This window comes from Rana temporaria, chromosome 4 (genome assembly GCF_905171775.1).
Source record: "Rana temporaria chromosome 4, aRanTem1.1, whole genome shotgun sequence".
NCBI lineage: Eukaryota > Metazoa > Chordata > Amphibia > Anura > Ranidae > Rana > Rana temporaria.
This window is the reverse complement of record NC_053492.1, coordinates 171,293,979-171,317,398: the sequence shown is the minus strand read 5'-3', so window position 1 is coordinate 171,317,398 and position 23,420 is coordinate 171,293,979. Positions and strand designations below refer to the sequence as shown.

At 42.8% G+C, this 23,420-nt stretch overlaps 1 protein-coding gene across 2 annotated transcripts in view; it reads right to left on the bottom strand.

The window, feature by feature from the left end:
* The window catches only part of FNDC3B (fibronectin type III domain containing 3B), a 443,125-nt gene that overhangs the window by 291,733 nt on the left and 127,972 nt on the right, over positions 1–23,420 (bottom strand). For both annotated transcript variants that reach the window (XM_040349376.1, XM_040349377.1), the window contains one exon: positions 16,309–16,448. In XM_040349376.1, the coding sequence (XP_040205310.1) occupies positions 16,309–16,419 (111 nt within the window). In that variant the 5' untranslated portion in view covers positions 16,420–16,448. The remainder of the gene's footprint in view (positions 1–16,308; positions 16,449–23,420) is intronic.

Below are 23,420 nucleotides of genomic sequence, written 5' to 3'. Positions count from 1 at the left end.
AACATTTCTAAAATTCTGTTTTCACTTTGTCATTATAGGGTACTATGTGTAGATACATGACAAAGAAAAATATTTAAACAACTATAGTATCAGACTGCAATATAAAAAATTTAAAGCGGGTCTGAATATCTTATGAATGCACTGTACATTCAAAACTGTAAAAACACGATCAATCTGTACAAACTGGGACTAAAATTAAAAATAATAGACATTATAAGATGTACTTGTCTAAATTACTTTTCTTAACCCCAGTAAAAAAAACAGAAATCTAGGGACAAGATTTTCCACTGGAAGTGACAGGGTGATCCAAGCAATCTGAAAAATGTGTAAATAGAAAATACTTTGTCCAGAGTGTTTTCTATAATATTAGTAACTAAAAGGATGCAATGATGTAACAGTTATATCCTGATGCCAAAGTATAGGTGATGAATGCTTTCTACAGAGTCTTAGTAAGACATCAAAGATGCATAGTAGGGAACTAACTTTTTTCATTCTTATCTTATTTTTGAGTCTAATGCCCCGTACACACGACCGGTTTTCCCGTCGGAAAAACTCAGGTGAGAGCTTTTCGTCTGGAATCCCAACCGTGTGTATACTCCATCTGACTTTTTCCCACAGGAAAACTGCCAGAAAAAATCGGGAGCAGGATCTCTTTTTTCCCATCAGGAAAAAATCCTAGCGGGAAAACCGTTCGTCTGTATGCAATTTCAACGCGCAAAAAAACGTGCATGCTCAGAATCAACTCGACACATGCTTAGAAGCATTGAACTTAATTTTCCTCGGCTCGTCGTAGTGTTGTACGTCACCGCGTTTTTTACTGTCGGAATTTAGTGTGACCGTGTGTACGCAAGACAAGCTTGGGCTGATTCCCTGTCTGGAAAACCATCGTGTGTACGGGGCATTAGTGTTTTAATGCTGAACAGATATACAGTAGATATACTATGTCAGCTTTAAAAAAATGAGTCCTACCTCTTTTACTTGGTTATGATATGCTAGAAGTTGCTAGAACAGTCTTTATAATGCAGAATAAAGAAGTATAAAATAAGCCATATGAATCATTTGTCAAAAGAAAAAACATTCTTGATATCATCGTCCCAAGTCATGGAAGTTAAAGTCTTGTTGATATCTTCTGGAGATGCATTAACCAGATTGCTGATCTCATCTCTAGCACCTAGATTACTGTAGGTAATTGTTTCATTTGATAATGCGATGACAAGAAACATTGGAGTTATAGCCCTAGTACTTTTCTAACAAAGCATGAATCACTTTTCTGTCAAACAAAATACAGATATGCTTTAGCAATAAGCTGAAGTGGACAATGGTGTGGTATATATCAGATCATGATATCTAGTAGTAGTTAGTCAAAATCAATGTTGAAGAAGTGGTTGTCCAAGCTACTTCTACGGTTTTAATGCCGCGTACACACGATCATTTTTCGGCATGAAAAAAACGTTGTTTTTCAAAAACGTAATTTAAAATGATCTGTGTGGGCTACACATAATTTGTCAGTTTCTGAAAAACGACAAAAAAAAAAATTCGAACATGCTGCATTTTTTAATGTCGTTTTTCGGGTTGTAAAAAATGATCGTGTGTGGGCTAAAACGACGTAAAAAAAACCTGCCCATGCTCAGAAGCAAGTTATGAGATGGGAGCGCTCGTTCTGGTAAAACTACCGTTCGTAATGGAGTAAGCACATCCATCACGCTGTAACAGACAGAAAAGCGTGAATCGTCTTTTACTAACACGGAATCAGCTAAAGCAGCCCAAAGGCGAATGGAACTTCCCCTTTATAGTGCCGTCGTACTTGTTGTACGTCACCGCGCTTTGCTAGATCATTTTTTTAAAACGATGGTGTGTATGCAACGTCGTTTTAATGATGCAGTTGGGAAAACTTAGTTTTTTGGACATGCTGAAAACAATGTTTTTTTTCATGCTGAAAAATGATCGTGTGTACGCGGCATTAGTGTCATGAAAATACTCCAGCATTTATAGCCAAACAGGTTGCCCTGACACCTTTATCCAATTACCATGGAAAGGCAGATGCTATTGTCCAAGAACATTTTGAAAAATGTGAAAATTGTCAAACCCCCCTGTAGTAGTTTTATAATTGCATCCTTGGTGTCACAAAGGCTTTAAATCAAAGGAATAACATTTATAATGTCCAGTATAATGTGACTAACTAGTAACTACTACTAAATACTTTCTTCTGTTTGGAAGAACACAGCAATAATGTACTGCATTGTACTACTTTCCTTAATGTAGAATTCAGGCGTTTAACTAGTCTTAAAAATGCACCCTCCTCCCACCCAAGATCTAATCCTATGCTACAGAGGCAACCCAGCCCCGTACAGCTGCAGGGCAGGGAAAGCCTCTGGAATCACTCAGGCAAATTCAGGCTCTTCTCTGAACATGCCTAAGCTGTTGCTCTTCTGTGCTTATCCCCACCGGCCCTCCTCCCAGATCCAAGGGGCTTGTGGGTGATACCAGGTGGGAAGGTGAGAGAGGATTGCCGGCAGGGATCAGCTCTAGAACATGTAGGTTTGCCACTGTACCTTTTTGTGATACTCGGCATTAAAAAACTTCTCCTAATACCCCAGCACCATGCCCTCCTGATGCCCAAGCACCATGCTTTCTTAATAACTCCTCAGTACCATTTACTTCTGTCCCCCCAATACCATGAACTCCTAACCCCAGCACCATGCCCTCCTGACACCCCAGCCCTCCAGATTTTCCCCAATACTATACCCTCCTGATCACCCCAATATCATACCCTCCTGATCCCCCAGTGCCATGCCCTCTTTGCACCCTAGCTGTCTATCTCCCCCTGTACAGTGCCCTACTGACCTCCCAGTACTGCCCTCCTAACTCCAGTCCTACACACTAATCCCCTCTGTACACTGACATATAGGGCCACTAACCTCTGTACACTGACTTACATCGTACTGACCCTGGTATGCTGCCCTACAGCCCACTGACCTCTGTACACTGCCCTACCTACTACTGACCTCTGTACACTGCCCTACATCCTACTGACCTCTGTACACTGCTCTACTTACTACTGACCTCTGTACACTGCCCAACATCCTACTGACCTCTGTACACTGCCCAACATCCTACTGACCTCTGTACACTGCTCTACCTACTACTGACCTCTGCACACAGCCTTACACCCTACTGACCTCTGTACACAGCCCTGCATCCTACTGACCCATGTACATTACCTACATCCTACTGACCTCTGTAGGAGGTCATGCCATGTTTGCTTTTTATTGAGGGGCTTGCTTGAAAATGTATTAAAACAAAGGGGGGGGTGCTGCACCCCAGTAATCTTTGATCTCTTCAATGTTGTCCAGGTAGATCTCCATCTCTCAAAAGTTGCCTACCCCTGACCAATACTAACTATTTTCAACTTGCTCTGCTTCTGACATTGGGCTCCCTTGTGTCAGCCAGCGGAGGCTGCAGAGAAGAGGAGAAACTGCGCTGCACCATGGAAGCCTATAGGTAACGTCTTAATTCTTGTCTTTCACAGCCGTTGTCTGGCGTTCTCTCCTTTGCCCTGCAGCCGCCGCTGGCTGACACATGGTGGTCACATGATTAGACCATAGCGGGCTGAAAATAAGTAGTATATACATCTTTTTCACAAAGGTTAGTTAGTATAGGTGTTAGAAGGGGGAGCTGGAATTCTACTTTAATTAGTGTAAGAATGTCAATAAAAAAACTTTATAACGTTTACAAAGAACTCATAATGTGCTGCTTTTTTGCACCCGCCAACTGCTTTCCACCCTTAAGCAGACAATTGTGCTTTGCTTTGAGCCTCCAGTCTACCTGACATGTAGCGATTGGTGGGTGGCAAAACGACTGAACGTGACACACTCAGGCAAATGTGTAAGCACTGTAAACGCCCGCAAAAGCGTGCACTACATGCGCATGTGGTGTGTTTGTCAGCAAAAATAAAGTTAAAACAGACCACGAGGAGCCGTCACATCGCTTCCTTACTGCTTGTCAGTAGCCTCTGAAGTGTGATCTGAACATGGATCATACTTCAGAGGAATGGGAGATTTAGATGCACATCCAAATCTACTAAATCTGGGCACAGACAGATCAAAATTTGGTTGATTCAGCAGGGACCGACTGAATTTCAAATTTCTGTCAAACTGACATGCTGGCGTTTTTTTTTTTTGTTCAGCCGCTGGCTGAATTAGTCCCCCGAGCACGGGTGCCTCCTGGCCCTTTAAGAAGTTTCTGATGCCAGGAGGCAGGGCAGGGTTTCTGATCATGGGACTGCAGTGATTGGCTGACAGTGGTTACATTATCGTAAAGCTCCTGATCACATGTAGAGATCGGGAGCTTTCCGTTGCCCGGCGGTAACCGCACCAGGAGCGCATATATGCGGCCTCTCTGCATTGAGGACCACCCGCTAAGAGGTGCAAAGAGGTTGAAGAAAACTAACTATGCCCAGCTTTAAACTTTGTTCAGATGGACACTTGCACCTGACCTATTTACAGCCTATGAAGGTGAATGCAGATGCACAGCTGCTGCAAGGACACAGCCACGTGTCAAAATTTGACAGCCATGTACTGAACATGCAGAAAGGGTGAGGAATAAATCAGACCAGTTCTGTTATGGAGTGCTGATTACTGAGAGCACTGGGACTAGTACATTTATAAAATAAAATAATTTCCACTGAAAGCATCAGACTTTGTAGGTCAACAGCACCAGCGGTGAAGTTTTGTCTCTATAATACGCTGAGGGGGACAGTACACGTCTCTTTAACTTTCTTGGCAAGACTGTTAACAGAGCTCTGCAAACTCAGGCAAAAAAGCACATCTGCCACTTCAAATAACATCCACAAGGTGACCGCTGTCAGTTTTTTTTTTTTTTTTTTAATATTGCACTTTTTTCCATAAATTAAATCCCGTAAGAAAATCATTTAATAATAATTTCAATTAGCAATATTGCATCACACCACAAATTAACTTTTATACAAACTGATGAATAATTCTCCAGCTCTTTTGACACTTGTAAATGCTAAATCGCACTATTGTGTAGTCAATCTAGACAGGTTATTAGCAGCAATTGTAAAACAAACCCAGTGCTCGTTAGTAGTTGGTGCCCAGAGCCAGGAACAGTTCCTTCTTCACAAAGGTTATATTGCTGGTAAGGTCAAGCCTCAGCCTCTAACTGCTTATAGAAGTGTAAAAACAGATATAAAGGACAACAAGTCTTTTTCAAGTGACCTATGCTATCAGGTACAGCCAGGCACAGTTTTGCGTTAAAAAACACGCCATTGAAGAAGCCTGATAAAAGTATTCGACCTAAAGAATTACTTGCACTTTGTGGAATAAAAGTCACTTTGAATGGTCTTGCTGGTGGTTTCATCACCATTTTTTTTAATGAATAAAAAAAAACAAAAAAAACACTTAATTTAAAAAAATGTATTAGGCCGCGTACACACGGTCGGTCCAAACCGATGAAAACGGCCTGAAGTCCATTTTCATCGGTCCAAACCGACCGTGTGTACGGCCTATTGGTCCGTTGTCCTTCGGTCAAAAATTTTAGAACTTGCTTTTAAATCGAACCGATGGACCACTGCCCGATAGGTCCAAACTGATGGTTAGTACACAAAAGCATCGGTTCAAAACCCGCGCATGCTCAGAATCAAGTCGACGCATGCTTGGAAGCATTGAACTTCATTTTTTTCAGCACGTCGTTGTGTTTTACGTCACCGCGTTCTGACCCGATCGGTTTTTGAACTGATGGTGTGTACGCACATCAGACCATCAGGCCACTTCAGTGGACCATTCTCATCGGTTTGGACCGACCATGTGTACGCGGCCTAAAGCATCAATGAGTGTTTATGCCTAACCATGAGCATTTTGGTATTATAGCTGTTTGATAAGTGCAAAAAAAAACAATTGATCTTGTCAGAGCTTTCCTGCATCCTCTGCACACTATGTGATATCTCAAGCAGCCCTCCTAGTTCTCATCTTGGACTACAGAATGATTAGCATTTATGTTGTAATAATCTGAATGCGTGAGTGGTTTGGTAGTTTAGCAATAGACAAATGAGAGGGCTGACACCACTCAGTTGCCGAAAATGCCTGGTGTGGAGTGTCGTGCTCGTCCCCTCCCTTGGAATAAAGGAGAGCCAGGACACTCTGTATGTTGCAGATAGAGAAAGGAGCTGTGTGTTAATGGGCGTCTTGACTCTCCTGTAGCCCAAGGGAGGGGTGAGCACGACACTCCACACCAGGGAGAAAGCCTTGCATTACTGTGTGTAGTTACAGACAGAAGAACAGGAAGTGAGGATTTCTCAGAAGAAATAAGGACATTTAAAAGCGAAATGGAAGGATGATGAAGGAGGACTGCACTAAGGTAAAGGAAGCTATTTAGGAAAAAAATGTTTTACCTTTACAACCCCTTAAAGCAGTTCACTCAACTGACACCTATCTGATATAACTAGAGATATGGCTGGATACTATGGACAACTGTTGTGGCCAACAACAATGTATATTGCAGATTGGTCATGTTTACAGGGGCTTTTATTGTTTGTACAGGTTTTTTGAGCATTTTAGCTTGAGCATTTTTATTTTTAGTCAATGGACAGTTAGTTACTAGGGAACAAAATGTGCGATACATGTGTTTTTGCATTGCTTTCCCCATTAAAGTCCATTGGGGCCAATATTGCTTGAAACTCAGAAGAAGCTCATGTTCTTTTTCGAGGTACAAGCTACAAACAACACTACGCTGAGGCGTGAACATGCACAACTGAAAGCTATGCGATTTTGGAGGTCTATTGTTTTAGAGATTTCAACAAAATGCTCAGGTGTGAACGGGAGCCTCCCTCTGGAGTGCATTTATTTTATAATTCATAGCCTGCATATTTCTGCTTACAAAAACTCTCAATATCTCCCTTAAAAGTGGAAACTCCAGATGCCTGAATCTTAATGGATGTTTCTTCTTTACCTTCATGTGTCATTGAATGATTTATTGGCATGAAAATGACCTATGCATTACATAATGTAGACTTCTTATTACAATGAAATATATATGTGTGTGCGTATTCTCATTCCTCAACCTATTGAGTATTTTTTATTTCTTGGATAAGAAACAGATGATTTAGAGACAGACAATTTCATTTTATACTTCCAATATAAATACTTCTTAGGTCGGGAGGAAATAGCTCTCGCAGTGAGACATTTGAACATTCATCAAAGCAAACTCACTCAGACTGTCACCATCCAGCACTTCAATGATTAGATGACTGCCCAGCACAACTCCCTAGTACTGTGATCTATGGGGTTCTATCTTTAAATGTATTTTCCTCCGAAATCTCATTTCATGTAAACTTCACTTGAGTCAATTCTTTTTTCCATTCTAGCAATTAATACCAAATAGTGTACATTGTGAATTCTTCAAGTAGCTGCTGTCAGACCTTTTCAGCCGCTGTCTTCAATTGCATTGATCCCCAGTCATATTTTACTCTTTTTTTTTTCCTTTTTTTTTTTTATTGTTGTTGCAGTATAAAGATATCCTACTTCTTGGGTTGGGAAGTTACCACTGCTGGGAATTTTATGTTATAAGGATGGCACGATGGGAGATGCAGTTTCGCAAAGGCTGACTGGGACTATAAATCAGCCATGACATAAGGTCCAAAAATTGTTATGTGCCCCAAAGTAAAATAACAGTAAAATAACCCTAAGGCCTCGTACACACGACCGAGTTTCTCGGCAAAAACCAGCAAGAAACTTGCTGTTTTGTTTTTTTTTGCTGAGGAAACCGGTCGTGTGTACACTTTTCGATGAGGAAACTGTCAAGGATCTCGTCGAGCCAAAAAGAGAGCATGTCTTCTTTTTCCTCTACGGCAATGGAGAAATTTGGCTCGCCGAGATCCTCGACAGCCTAACAAGGAACTCGACGAGCAAAACGATGTGTTTCGCCCGTCGAGTTCCTCGGTCGTGTGTACGCGGCTTTAGGAGCAACGCTCTAAAATTGTAGCACCATTACCAAATTTTCATAATACTGATAGCCTAGAACAAAAAAAATGAGTCTATCATAAATGTAGGCAATCAAAATTTTAATCTAAATCTAACAATGAACTTTTGTAACTTGTTTTCTTTTAGTCTGTTAAAGCGGTCCTCCACCCTAAAGTGGAGTCCCGCTGATCGGAACCCTCCCCCCCTCCGGTGTCACATTTGACACCTTTCAGGGGGGAGGGGGGTGCAGACACCTGTCTAAAGACAGGTATTTGCACCCACTTCCGGCCACACGATACGGGCGAAAGACGGGCATTCCGTCACATCCCGTCTGTCGCCCGTTGTGTGCTGGGAACACTCGGCTCCCAGCACACAGCGTGTGAGCCAATCGGCGGGCGCAGCGCGACTCGCGCATGCGCCGTAGGGAACCGGGCAGTGAAGCCGCAGCGCTTCACTTCCTGGTTCCCTCAGCGTGGATGGCGGGGGGAGCAGCAGAGTGACGAGCGATCGCTCGTGCTCTGCTGCGATCGGCGCTGGACTCCAGGACAGGTAAGTGTCCTAATATTAAAAGTCAGCAGCTGCAGTATTTGTAGCTGCTGACTTTTAATATTTTGTTCCCATGGCACATCCGCTTTAAATAAACCAGGATTTTGTTATATGAGCTTAATAAATGCATAACAAAATACCTTTCAATCATCCGCCCTTCATCAGTTCATAGATCACGTTTCATTCATAGAAGCTGTATTGGCTTCTATGAATGGAAGAGTTTGGTGGAAAGGGGGGCAGAGTCGGGGTACTCTTGATGAGTGCCTGTCAATGCTCCCTTAGCTCTAATAACCCCCTTCACACCAGTATAAGATTATGACGTGCAGTATAAGGCCTCGTACACACGACCGAACATGTCCGCTGAAACTGGTCCGTGGACCAGTTTCCGCGGACATGTCTGACCGTGTGTAGGGCCTAGCGGACAGTTTTCAGGCTGAGCGGACAGGTTTCCAGCGGACAAAAGTTTCTTAGCATGCTAAGAAACTTGTCCGGTGGAAACCTGTCCATCGGACATGCCCGATGGTTAGTACACCTAACCATCGGACCGAAATCTCCTGCATGCGTCGAAGTGATTCGACGAATGCGTGGAAGCATTGAACTTCCTGGTTCGCGCACGTCGCCACGTCATCATCGCCGCCACGTCGCCGGCACGTCACCGCGTTTTCTGTCTGCGGGGGAATTTGGTCTGATGGTGTGTACACACATCAGACCAAAACCTCCCAGCAGACATGTCCGATGAAAACGATCCGCGGACCGTTTTCATCGGACATGTCTGGTCGTGTGTACAAGGCCTAAGAGAAGGATGATTTCTGCTAAACCAGGACCCAGCAGCACAAGGAACACATCACATTGAAGGAGGATATCATCCATTGTGCTAATTTTCAGATTTTTTTATTTAAAGTATAACTAAAAGGCAAAATGTTTTTGCTTTGTTTTTAAAAAGGCCCTCATACACAGACTGAATGTCAGATAACTCAATAGAAACTGCCCGACATTCGGTCTGTGTGTACTGCAGCCAGTCTGACAGAAGCTGCCTTCTGTCAAAGGGGCATGACGGAAAAAGGTTTGCCAACCGGCTTCTGATCAGCGCTCTCAGCCAATGGCTGACAGTGCTGACTGGAGTATTCTGGCGTAGGGGCTATCCCCCTGTCAGAAAACAATAGCACAACAAGAGAGATTGTTGTACTAAAATCTGATTGTTAGTACATCGGCTCCAACCTGAGCTGTGAGTTTTTTTTGGATTGAACAAAAATAACTAGCAGTATGTACTAAGCTTTAGTTTTGGATAGAGGGTAAAGGGGTTAGAACGGTCTTTCTATTTCTGTATGTGTCCCCGTTAGGGAGATTCACCCTCTCTATTTTTCCTGTTTACCATTATGACTGAAAGTCAAAGAAAATCACAAATTTTGGGTTGTCTCCAGAAAAGAAATAGAGGGGAAATCTTCCAAAGGGGACAGTAGTTCTGGTGACCTGGAGGGCCCAAAAGATATTTCCTTAATTTGCAGAGATTTCCTCTCACTTTCTGTTTTGGCTATGGCACAGGAAGTTAAGGTAAATCTTTCCAATGGGACAAAGAGGACAAAAATAAACCTTACAGGGGTTATAGCCCTACCTTATTCTATACAAAAAGAAAAAATAAATAAATGTGTTGCCTATAGTTCTACTTTAAGTCCACTTAGGCTATAAGGTCAGGACCAGGCCTCCCCGGGCAAAGTGTCTTGTGTTACTGTTTTCCTAACCTAGTGCCATACTAGCAAGATTAGACATCATAGCCAGGCAAGGCATGGTGATTTTAGAGGCAGAGAGGCTAAAAGAGACTATTCTGTGTCATTACAGAGAGTTGGGCAAATTGTGACCCTATTCAGAAAGCAGAACTGGAGTGAGTGAACTGTAAGTGCACAGTACACTATCACAAATATGGACATGTTCAAGCTGGGAAAAAAGGTCAAAAACAACAGACCTCGGCCAGAATATTGAGGCAGGTAGGGTGGCAATCTGGAAAATACGCTGTGCACCACCCTGACAACACTGCCAGCTCAGGCCACTGCCTATTTAGGCTAACCAGAAATATAGCCCTGCTATATTACCCTACTCTGTTAGCAGTTTGATTTTAGGTGTATGGAACTAGGGTGGGAAAAGTGGGAAAACATTGTAGTAACACATAGTACGACAACAAGTAAAAACCGCGTGGGGCAGAAACTATGAGGGCTCAGCCTGGTTGTGCTGGTGGGCAGGGTGGCAGACTGAAATATTTTATTACACACTGCAATGTGCTATTGACAGACCACAGCATGATGTGTGGATGGTGATTAGCTGCCCCTGGCATTCCTGCCACCCTAGGCTGTAGCTATGCAGAAACATTTAAGCCCCATACACACCATCAGATTATCTGCAGATTTTTTTCTGCAGATTTACCAAAACCATCTAATAGGAGGTCAAACCTTAAGAGTTTCAATTTGTATGCAATCAGGCAGGCCCTTGTACTACATGGTTTTGGTAAATCTGAAGACAAAAATCTGCAGATAATCTGATGGTGTGTATGGGGCTTTAGAAGGGAAATCGAAGGAAAAAGTAAGTGAACCAACAATGCACTAGCTTAAAGGAACCTATTTAGAAAATAAAAAACAAACCTTTACAACCCCTTTAAGACATCAGCCTGCATTTCTTTAGAAGTTCTACTTTTCTAGACAAAAAAATACATTTCCACAAGCATACCAAAATGACATATTTAAATCATAAAATTGCTAAGGACTCCAGAAAGAAAAATACATAAAAAGTAAAATATAAGTGATATATCTCCATTGAAGCTGGAGAGCCAAAGTAAACACACGCATGCTAAACGCTGTACTCTCTTCAGTCTCTGATCTGCAGCATCTTCCAATAGCTCTTTCTAAATGATAGAGTCCTCTATGACATCTGTTATAAATTATACGATCCTATGAAAGGCTTTTATATTTCATACTGTATTTAACCCATGTACAAAATGAGGGGAGAGAAACTCCAAGAGGAAAAGAAAGATCACATTATAAAATGATGACCATTGCAAGATGTAGTTTACAACTTAAACCATTTAAATGAATACCTTCACATTATTAACAGTATGGGATCAAACAACCATAAAGTTATGATTTAATATTGTGGCTAGGAGAAAAATGAACTAAAGAGCGATTTAACAAAAGAAAAAAAAAATCCCACATTTTCCTAAATGGAAAATTTTGCAGAATCCAGAATAAATAAAGAAATGAATATTCAGCAAGATGCACTGAATTGTTAACATAAGTAGGGTAGAAGAAGTCTAAAAAAAATTGTTCATAAACAATCGCATATCAGCACCAAAAGCTGGTCTATACGTATACAGCCTACACAACATAGCAATAGAAGTTTTTTTTCCTTAAAGCGGAGCTCCGCTGAAAAAAAAAACGATTAAAAGCCAGCAGCTACAAATACTACAGCTGCTGATTTTTAATATTAGGACACTTACCTGTCCTGGAGCCCAGGGCCGTCCGCAGCAGAGGAACCAGGAAGAGGGAACCAGGAAGTGAATCGCTCCGGCATTACTGCCCGGTTCCCTACGGCGCATGCGCGAGCCGCGCTTCGCCTGCTGACTGGCTCCTGCTGTGCTCTGGGAGCCGAGTGTTCCCAGTACACAACGGGGGGGGGGGGGGGGGGGGAGGTGACGTCCTGCCCGCAGTCTGCCCGAGACTGTGTGGCCGGAAGTGGGTGCAAATACCTGTCTTTAGACAGGTATCTGCATCCCCCTCCCCTGAAAGGTGTCAAATGTGACACCGGAGGGTTCCGATCAGCGGGAGTTCCACTTTAGCGTGGAGCTCCACTTTAATGCTTCAGAAGCATACATCTGTGTGGTGCGCTTCAACATAGGTGTTTCAGAAGTGCGTTCCTTTGTGTGTTGGGGTGCCTTTTACTATAAATGGTACTGCATTGCACTAACATGTGAATGGTGTTCTACAGTTCATTTGCATTTTACTGTAATATATAGGTTTGAAGCTGGCCTAAGCCTGAATTTTTAATTCTAGGATTATTGAAAGATTGACAAGCACTCTTATGCCGCGTACACGCGATCGGTCAAACCGATTGAGAACGGTCTGATGGACCGCTTTCATCGGACCAAACCGATCGTGTGTGGGCCCCATCGGTTATTTATCCATAGGTTAAAAAAAAAGCAATCTTGTTTTAAATTTAACCGATAGAAAAAAAACGATCGTTCGTAGGCACAACCATCGGTTAAAAATCCATGCATGCTCAGAATCAAGTCGACGCATGCTTGGAAGCATTGAACTTCGTTTTTTTCAGAAGGTCGTTGTGTCTTACGTCACTGTGTTCTGACACGATCGTTTTTTTAACCTATGGTGTGTAGGCACGACTGATCATCAGTGAGCTTCATCAGACCGTTCTCATCGGATGGACCGATCGTGTGTACAAGGCATTAGGAGTCTGACTGTTATACAGAGATGTTTTTCTATACATAACAATTTTTTTAGTCACTTTTTTGAAAACTCCTTCTAAGGAATGGGAAGTTTGTTGTGTGTGTGTGTTTTCGGTGTTGCTGTACTTATCATAAATTGGAAATGTAAAGCCCAGTTCTTGGACCTTGGTTGGGGAACTGTTGAGGATATTGTCTCTCACTAGCATAGTTCACAATGGGTAATCTTCTTAATGGTGATACAAACAACAGTAAAAACATATTTTTGTCAAAGAGTGGGAGATGGTTTACAACATCTGTCAGGTTTTCTTGCTATCTGAGACCATTTGGGAGAGATTTCCCATTCTTGTCCCTGTGTGTCAAGGTGTCACCAGGAGCAAAAATCAAGTGCACTCACAGGATATTCTTATCCAATGTGCTTATTAAAAAAAAAAAAAAAGTTTCACAGAAATAATCAAAACAAATGCAGAACAGCAGGAAATGTATTAAACAAAGGGTTTATTGTGGTTGATATTTTTGGCGGGGTCCTGCCCGCCTTTCCCAAGATAGGGTGTCATCTGCATATGAAGTTAAAGAAAATCTCACACAGCAGATTCTGAGCTTTCTGCACTCATTGCAAAAGTTTTGGCTGGCATTGATCCCCAATAAACTTGCTGTTTTTAATGTATTTTTATCCAAAAAAGTTAGGGTTCATTCAAACAGGTGCGAAGTCCTGCACAGCATGAAGAATCATTTATCTTTTTCGAGTAGCATAGAACTGGGTTCAGACAGTCTACATAAGAGAATGGAGATGTGACAGCTGTATGGCCTCCTCCTTCAGCCAATTTGACAGGAACAACACCACCAACACAGAGTGTGTCTGGGGCCATGCACCCATCCTTGTGTCCAGGGGCGGACTGACCATTGAGTCACTCGGGCACTGCCCGAGGGCCCCATGCCACTAGGGGGCCCCATCAGGGTTGCCAGGCTCAGCAAAACCAGGGACAGTATGTAAAAATCTATGTTTTTTTTAGATCTGTCCCTGATATGTCCGAAACCGACATGCTTTTGATGTGAAAATCCCGAGATTTTAGCTGCCCTGCCTCTGCACTGTCTCCTGGCGTGGTGGCCATCTGTAAGCCCGGGGGCCCCATAATCTTCTATTGCCCGGGGGCCCCATGAGTTGTCAGTCCGCCCCTGCTTGTGTCATTGTCAAACTTGGCAGTATGGGCGAGTCCACATTCACCTATATAGACTGCCTGCACATAGATCCACGTTACCCCAAAAAGCTCTATGGGCTGTATGGGGCACTGCGCCAATGTGAATGAGCCCTTAAAGTGAATGTAAACCCTAAAAATTAAACTCTCTTTTTTGCTCCTGTTTGGTCTGTCAGGCCTCGTACACACGACCGAGTTTCTCGGCAAAAACCAGCAAGAACCTTGCTGGGAGATATTTTTTTGCCGAGGAAACCGGTCGTGTGTACATTTTCGTTGAGGAAATTCTTGAGAAACTCGACGAGCCAAAAAGAGAGCAAGTTCTCTATTTTCTCGACGGGAGTCTGATTTGGCTCGTCAAAGATCTCGACGGGCTGGTTTTCAACAAGAAACTCAGATGTCTGTATGCTAAGAAACCCACGCTTGCTCAGATTAAAGTATGAGACGGGAGTAAAAGTAGCATTTATAATGGAGATAACACATTTTTAAAGCTGTAACAGACTGAAAAGTGCAAATCGTCTCTTACCAAACTTTTTAATTTAACACGCAAACACATGAAATTAGCAAAAGAAGCCTCAAGAGTTTAGGCAGTGGAATCGAACTTCCCCTGCCGTTGTATGTGTTGTATGTCACCGCGTTTGAGAACGAGGATATTTTGGCTTGACTGTGTGTACGCAAAGCAAGCTTGTCGAGTTCCTCGACAAGCCTAACAAGGAACTCGACGAGGAACTCGATGTGTTTCGCCCGTCGAGTTTCTCGGACGTATGTACGAGGCCTCATATATACCATTGAAAGTGTTTTTATATCTGTTCTACAAGTGCAACAAAATATCTGTTGACAAAGTCAGAAATTCAGAGCTGTCCTGTGCCAAGTGCTTAAAGGGGTTGTAAAGGTTCATGTCTTTTCACCTTAATGCATTCTATGCATTAAGGTGAAAAAACATCTTACGATTACCAGCACGCCAGCCCCTAAACCCGTCCCGTTTTACTTACCTGAGCCTGAGCATGAAAGTTCTGCGTTGTGAATGTGCTCTTCCTTTGCTCAGTCTTCTTGGTTCTTCATTGGATAGATTAATAGCAGTGCAGCCATTGGCTCACAGTGCTGTCAATCAACTCCAATGATACGAGGGCCGGGGGCGGCACCAAGTCCTGTACTCGGCCACTATGGAAGCCAAATACAGGACTCAGGAGCGCACCCGCAAGGTAACCCCCTTGGGAGAGCGCTACCCAAAGGGGGTTATCAGAAGAGGGGAGGAGCCGCCAAGGGACCCCAGAAAATTCAGTTCGGGGCCACTCTGTGCAAAACGAGCTGCACAGTGGAGGTAAGTATGACATGTTTGTTATTTAAAAAATATATATTCGAACCTTTACAATCACTTTAAGTCCTGTGTTATCCCAAGGAGCATACATAACCCTCTCAGTTCTTATCTTTGGGCTACAGAATGATTAGCCTTTATTTTGTGGCGATAGGATAATTTAGCAAAAGAAAACGGTGAGGGCTGATACTACTAAGTCTACCAAAATGCTGTGCGGACAACCCACAACAAGACTTATGGCCTGTACACGCAATCCAAAAATCGTCTGACTTTTTTCGCTTAATAGTCGCAAGTAGAAATTGAAAAGGTTACTAAAGTCACGAAAATTGTCGTACGACAGAAAAAAATATCGAAAGTGATGTCATGTGTTGTAATGTATTTGTATTGTATTTTCGGGCGACAACTGTACAGGCTAAACAAAAATAGTACGATCTGGTATCAAACAAGGAAAATTTTTGTGCTTGTCCGATCAAATAATATCGAATGAATTGGCGTGATCTGCTTTCGAACGCTTTGTATAAATGATCAGATTATCGTACAATTGCGTCAAAAGCGGTATTTTTCGTCCGGGTTGTGTGTACGGGCCATTAGGAGTGCATTTCAGGCTGATTAATTGATACTTTTCAGTAGTGGCAGGGTCTTTAGAGGGATAAAACTTGAGAAAACATTTATGTATTGCACAAATGTACTACATATGTTTTTTTCCCCTGACATGCACTTTAATATTGTAATCCTTTTGGTGAGCACATAGAACAAATGACTGTTTTTGCTGTCATATGTTGACTTCCCTCTTCAAGCAATGTTGAATATAGGTAAACTGAAACCAACTTTACTAACCTGCTGTGACCCATCTCCATTTACGATATGTGGCATCATGGCTACGTCGCCATTCAGTAAGGGTGGCAGTTCCACTGGGATTTGGTCGGTCATCATCATTGTGACGTACATTCATGGAGAACTTTCTCTCAGCTGCCTTCCTAAAAATATCAGAAGAGAAGAATAATAAATACACGCTAATATATAACAGTTACAGATTCTTTTTCTTACATTATAATAACGGCTGTGTTTACAAAACCAGAGTACTCCAAACAATTCCAATGGTACCTTGCAACAGCAATGTTTCCCATATATCTGCCCATATATCCGTGTTTAAGACATGCGATAAAAAAGAGTGAGGGTGACTCCCCCCGAACGGGGACAAATCTGAAAGAGGTCCTCTCCCACTCAGTCCAAAAATAGGAATAACGTTTTGGCCGGTGTTCTACTTTTTTTGGTGAAGAACCAGCAATTCACACAGCTAAATATAATAAAACAGTGTGCAGTGACACAAATCATTCAGCTGAAACGTAGCTTTCACTTGTCTGACCTAAAGGGACACTGAGAAAAAAAACAATGGACCAAAGAATGGCACAGAATGGCTGTAAAATTCATCCTACATACATCAGTGGGTGTGTAGAAGAGCACTGGGAGTATAGTGACAGGTGAAAATGTAAAAAGTAAACAAAAGAGAGAAGTCCACAAGGTTTCATACACCTGGTTGGACGTAACACCTTCTAAACCAGCAAATATTTAAAGGGCTGCGATTCTTGAAGTTCTGCTTTAGGCTCCTTTCACACGGGGCGCTCAGTGGACTCCGCTAGCTCAGCAGGGCATCACTATGCAGGGATGGGCCTTTCTGAGCATGTCCGATCCGTTCTGCGGGACAGATAGCGAACGTACCGCCATCCATCTGTTTTCAGCTGTCGGATCGGATGACACATCTCCACTAACATCCGCCTGCTCATACAAGTCGATGGGTGGCCCGCTCAGATCTGCCTGAAAAACAGACAGGCTGATCTTTGCCAGCTGATGGTGTGAAAGAGACCTTAAATGTACGCTCAACGGCCACTTTATTAGCTACAACTGTTTAATTGCTTAGTAACACAAATTGCTAATCAGCCAATTACATGGCAGCAACTCAATGCATTTATGCATCTCGATGTGGTGAAGATGACTTGCTGAAGTTCAAACCGAGCATCAGAATGGGGAAGAAAGGGGATTTACATGATTTTGAACGTGGCATGGTTGTTGGTGCCAGTCGGGCTGGTCTGAGTATTTTAAAAACTGCTAATGTACACTATGGGCCAGATTCACAAAAGAGATATGACGGCGTATCTCCTGATACGCCGTTGTATCTCTGTTTTAGGGTCTTCCTAACTATGCGACTGATTCATAGAATCAGTTACGCATAGTTAGCCCTAAGATCCGACAGGTGTAATTGAATTACACTGTCGGATCTTAGGATGCAATACCTCGGCCGCCGCTGGGGGGAGTTTGCGTCGTAAACCAGCGTCGGGTATGCAAATTAGTAGTTACGGCAATCCACAATGGTTTTTCGCGTTCGTTACGTCGCTGCTAGTCTAGTTTCCCGTCGCAAAGTTAGTCGTCGTTTTAGCTGCCCTAACTTTACACAGCCCACGTATGTGCTGTATAAAGTAAGGGCGTCGTTCCCGCGACGAAATTTAACAATTTTTTGTTCTTGCGTAAGACGTCCGGGAATACGAAAGTACGCTACGCATGTCGGCGTTCGAAAAAATGACGTCACTTCGCGCAAAGCACGACAGGAATTTCAAAACGGAGCATGCGCAGTAGGTCCGGCGCGGGAGCGCGCCTATTTTAAATGGCACACGCCCCTTTGAATTACGCGGGCTTACGCCGGAGGCCGCCGGCGTAAGTTTTCATGCAAGTGCTTGGTGAATCAGGCACTTGCGATGAAAACTTGCGGCGGTGTAACGTATCGCCGCCGCAGTTCTATGTGAATCTGGGCCTATTTTTTTTTCTTGCAACCCAAAAGCTGCTGTACTAACCATGCAAGGTTAGTCTACTGTCCCCCCCGCCCCCATTTGGCTGAGAGAACTGATCAGGAGTTGGTCGGCTGCTGGTTTTCCAGCATGCACGTCCGACAGAAGCGACCGACATACGCACGGACAGAATGTCGGCTGGTATTTTTTGTACTGGCAAATGTCTCCTGACATTCTGCCCGTGTATTTACGGGACTTTACAGAGAATGGTCCGAAAAAGAGAAAATATCCAGTGAGTGGCAGCTGTGTGGAGGAAAATCCCTTGTTGATGTCAGAGGTCAGAGGAGAATGAGCAGACTGGTTTGCGATGATTGAAGGGCAACAGTAACTCAAATAACCTCTCATTACAACCAATGTATGCAGAATACCATCTCTGAATGCACAACACATGAAACCTTGATGCAGATGGGCTACAGCAGTGGAAGACCACACCGGGTGTCACTCCTGCCAGCTAAGAACAGGAAAGTGAGGATATATTTTGCACAGCCTCACTAAAAAAGTCTGTTCTTCCCCCTTGCTGTGAGTGACAGGTTATTTACATATCTCATGCATTAGCCTGAGACAGGCATTATTTTTTAATTCCCACCCCTACTCCTTTTCTGAAGTCATGTGGTTAATTTTCTGGATTTTGACTGGATGTTAGTGATGATAGCAGAATTTAGTGTAAGGAATACACAGGAGAAAATGTATGTTGACAAGGGGAGTGTAGAGGTGGGCAGGAAGTTTACTGACATTACGACTCCACCCACCATGCTCCAGACAACAGATCCACCCACAGAATCTGCAGTTTTTCAGTTCTTATAACAGACAGAGGGGAGACATTTGACAGTTAAGGACACATGCAGGAGGCATGTCTATCCTTATAGATCAGCACTATGGCAGTAGTTTAGAAAGGATGAGAGTGGGTTTACATCCAATTTAAGAGAGTTCTGAAGGCAAAAGGGGGACCAACCCGGTACTAGCAAGGTGTACCCGATAAAGTGGCTGGTAGGTGTATTTTACAATTTGTTTTTTTTTTGTTCAGTGTCTCTTTAAAAAAAAATGGTAACAGTTGATTGATACAGGATACTGGTTGATAACATGATACAATAAATATTCTTCGTCAACACTGTATTTTCAAATTTTTGTGGCCATAAACAGAGCCATCTTAATAGTATTATGGGGCCCTGGGCAAAGTAATGCACTGGGGCCCCACCAGCCTGCCCCAATTTACACACCTACTTTCAAGAAATAAATTATAAATAGTTGATAGAATTAAACATATATTCATTAGTACTTTCAATAAAATCGTTTTTACAAAAGGAAAACATTCCATAAATCAAAGACTAGTCAACACAAAGGGCACAACACAGAAGGGCACAGTACAGGGGGAGGGTCAGGAGGGCACAATACTGGGATCAGGAGGGCACAGTATAGGTTCCCTTCACGGGACACGACCATATCGGGACAGATTAGTAAAAAGCATGACTGCTTATGATGTAATGCAAGATTATTGTGGGGCCCCCATGTACATGGGGCCCCTGGGCAGTGCCTAGGAGTGCCCTTGCATTCCATAAACACTGAATGCAAAGTGAGTACCTCTAATCATGTGTCAGGGTATGAGATAGGTATGGCTAATGGCACTAAAGTACATCAAGTCCATTCTATCAACCCAGCCTGTTATACATTGACCACAGAGGAGGAACAGTTGTTAAAAGCAATAAGAATAAATGTTTATGAAATGAAAATTCAATGCCAGGCCTGTTGGGATGAAAGACAAGGCTGAGCCATGGCTAGCAAGGTAGCAATGCCTGCTCTTGCAGGAAACTATTCCGAGACATGACCCAAACTAAGAAGAATGTACACAGCTGCTTGATCTAGCAAGGAATAGTCTGGAAAGTGTCGCTTTGTCTCTGCAGCAGAGTGAATGACACGTTCCATTCTAGGCATTGCAAGGGAAAATGATGGATGGATTGCAGCTTTGTCATAGTGAAAATCAAATACTGTATGTTCAATGCATTTGGGGACAGCAGTGAAGGCTTGAACAGGATGGATTCTCCGATTTACAGATGAACTAATCCATCCTGTCCACAGCTGCGTCTCCTAAACATTGCGCACACACTGTGCATAAACTGTTTGTAAATTACACTTAGGTATTGAAACATATGTATTAGGATGTTGTTAGTAGCTGCGGGCAGATCTTCTTGCTGCAATGTGGGTGGGAGTCAAAGGAGAAGCAAATGCTGCTTTTGCTGCTTTTGATTCTTTTGATGAGTCTAATTTTAGAGAAGTAGTAAAGTTCGGATATATAATGTATCATCTGCTTTTACAAATATTTAGCAAAATAGAATATATACTTCCTTTACCTTATATTGTGTATAATATTCACTGTAGTTTACATTATTATGAACAGAGCATGCATCTGTATAAATATCAACAGTCACTCCCTCACATGTCCAGCAATCTGATCTGTGGTTGGCCATAAACATGAAGACATACACTACTGTGCAAAAGTTTTCGGCAGGTGTGAAAACATGCTGTTAATGCAGAGTTCCACTCAAAAATTGAACTTCCGCTTTTCGGAACCCTCCCCCCTCACATTTGGCACCTTTCAGGGGGGTGCAGATACTTGTCTAAGACCGGTATTTGCACCCACTTCCTGGCATAGATTCCCATGGGAGTCACGCCACTTTCTGTCCCCCCTCGCTGTCTTCTGGGAAACACACTGTTACCAGGAGAGAGCGGGGACCAGTGAGGACGGGGCGCTCCGCTCGTGCATTGCGCAGTAGGGAACCGGGCAGTGAAGCCGCAACGCTTCACTTCCTGATTCCCTCACCGAGGATGGCGGCGAGGGCAGCCGAGAGACAAGCGATTGCTCTGCCTCAGCTGCCGACATCGCGGGCGCCCTGGACAGGTAAGTGTCCATTTTTTAAAAGTCAGCAGCTGCAGTATTTAAAAAACAAAATCGGGTGGACCTCCGCTTTAAGTAAGAATGCTTTCAGAAATAGAAATGTTCTTAATTTATTTTATCAATTAACAAAATGGAAAGTACAGTACCTCACAAAAGTGAGTACACCCCTCACGTTTTTGCAAATATTTTATGATATCTTTTCATGTGACAACACTGAAGAAATTACATTTTGCTACAATGTAAAGTAGTGAGTGTACAGCTTGTATAACAGTGTAAATTGGCTGTCCCCTCAACACAAAGCCATTAATGTCTAAACCGCTGGCAAAAAAAAGTGAGTACAATGGGGGTCCCGTAGTGTCGCTCTCTAAATTTACAAATCCACAGACCGTAGAGGTTAATGAAATAAAGAGCAGCAATGTGTGTTACCTCTTTTAAAATATAGGTCGTTTATTTTACAGCTCACAAAACATTACAGTGAGGCAAAAAGCAGTGAACAGTAAAAGTTTAAAAAAGCTGGCAAAAAGTTAAAAAGTATGAACGCCCGTGCTTCCGGGGTCACGTGGGAGCGTGGTAACGTCGAAACGCCGTAGGGCGGTGCTGCGTATCAACGTTACCATGCTCCCACATGACCCCAGAAGCACGGGCGTTCGTACTTTTTAACTTTTTGGAGAGAGCGACACTACGGGACCCCCATTGCTAACTCCAGAGGAGGAGACCCCTAGGAGCTCGGTGGTTTGGACATTCCGGTTCACCATTCTAACCCTTGAAGAGGTTAATATCTGCACAAGCGCATATGACCTTGCCATCTGAGGTCCAGCATATCTGGTAAGGGTCCCCCTTATTATTTTGTGTGACACCTGAGGAAGAATTCTGTGTGGTGGTGGTGTACAGCAGTCTCACTTCCTGTTCTTGCACTCCTAATTTGCCATTCGTGTGGAATTGAACTATTCCTCTTTGGACATAGAAGATTTTGTCCTTTTACCTTTGGTCACTTATTTTCCTCTTCTTTTGGACACTTTCTGTTTGTTTTAAACACGGACACTTATTATGGTTCTCCAAACTTGTTTGAGATATAAGTCAATTTTTTCCCAGCTATTTTTGATGTATTTATATATTTCACATTTATCTCTGCAGTTTTGCACATATGTATGGTGAATTTTACCTATATTAACAGAGTAATTTGTCACTAGTGGTACATTGTGTTCTGCTTTACTTATAGGTATTCTCAATATTTTTATTCATACACTTAGTCAGGTTTATTTAGCGCAACTATAACATCTTTATCCACTTTATTACATGATTACCACATGTTTTTTGTGTTGCAGCTTTTCTCACTTCATATATTTTATCAATATTTTTTTGTACTATTAGCGCAGAATTTACCCCTTTCTATTCCATTTGTACTCACTTTTGTTGCCAGCAGTTTAGACATTAATGGCTGTGTGTTGAGTTATTTTGAGGGGACAGCAAATTTACACTGTTATACAAGCTGTACACTCCTCACTTTACATTGTAGCAAAGTGTAATTTCTTCAGTGTTGTCACATGAAACGATATAATAAAATATTTACAAACATGTGAGGGGTGTACTCACTTTTGTGAGATACTGTTAGGCCTCGTACACACGACCGAGAAACTCGTCGGAAAAGACACATCGTTTTCCTCGACAAGTTCCTTGTTAGGCTTGTCGAGGAACTTGACAAGCTTTCTTTGCGTACACACTGTCAAGACAAAATCTCCTCGTTCTCAAACGCGGTGACGTACAACACATACAATGGCAGGGGAAGTTCGATTCCACTGGCACAACCCTTGGGGCTGCTTTTGCTAATCTCATGTTACTGCGTGTTAAGTAAAAGTTTGTTAAGAGACGATTTGCACTTTTCAGTCTGTTACAGCGTGAAAAATGTGTTATCTCCATTACAAATGCTACTTTTACTCCCGTCTCATACTTTATTCTGAGCATGCGCGGGTTTCTTAGCATACACACCATCGTGTTTCTCATCGAAAACCAGCCTGACGAGGAACACGACGAGGAAATTGAGACTCCCGTTGAGGAAAAAGAGAACTTGTTCTCTTTTTTCCTCGTCGAGTTCCTCGACAGTTTCCTCGATGAAAAATGTACACACGACCGGTTTCCTCGGCAAAAAAGCTCTGCCACCAAGTTTCTTGATGGATTCTGTTGAGTTTCTCGGTCGTGTGTACGAAGCCTCAATGAACAGA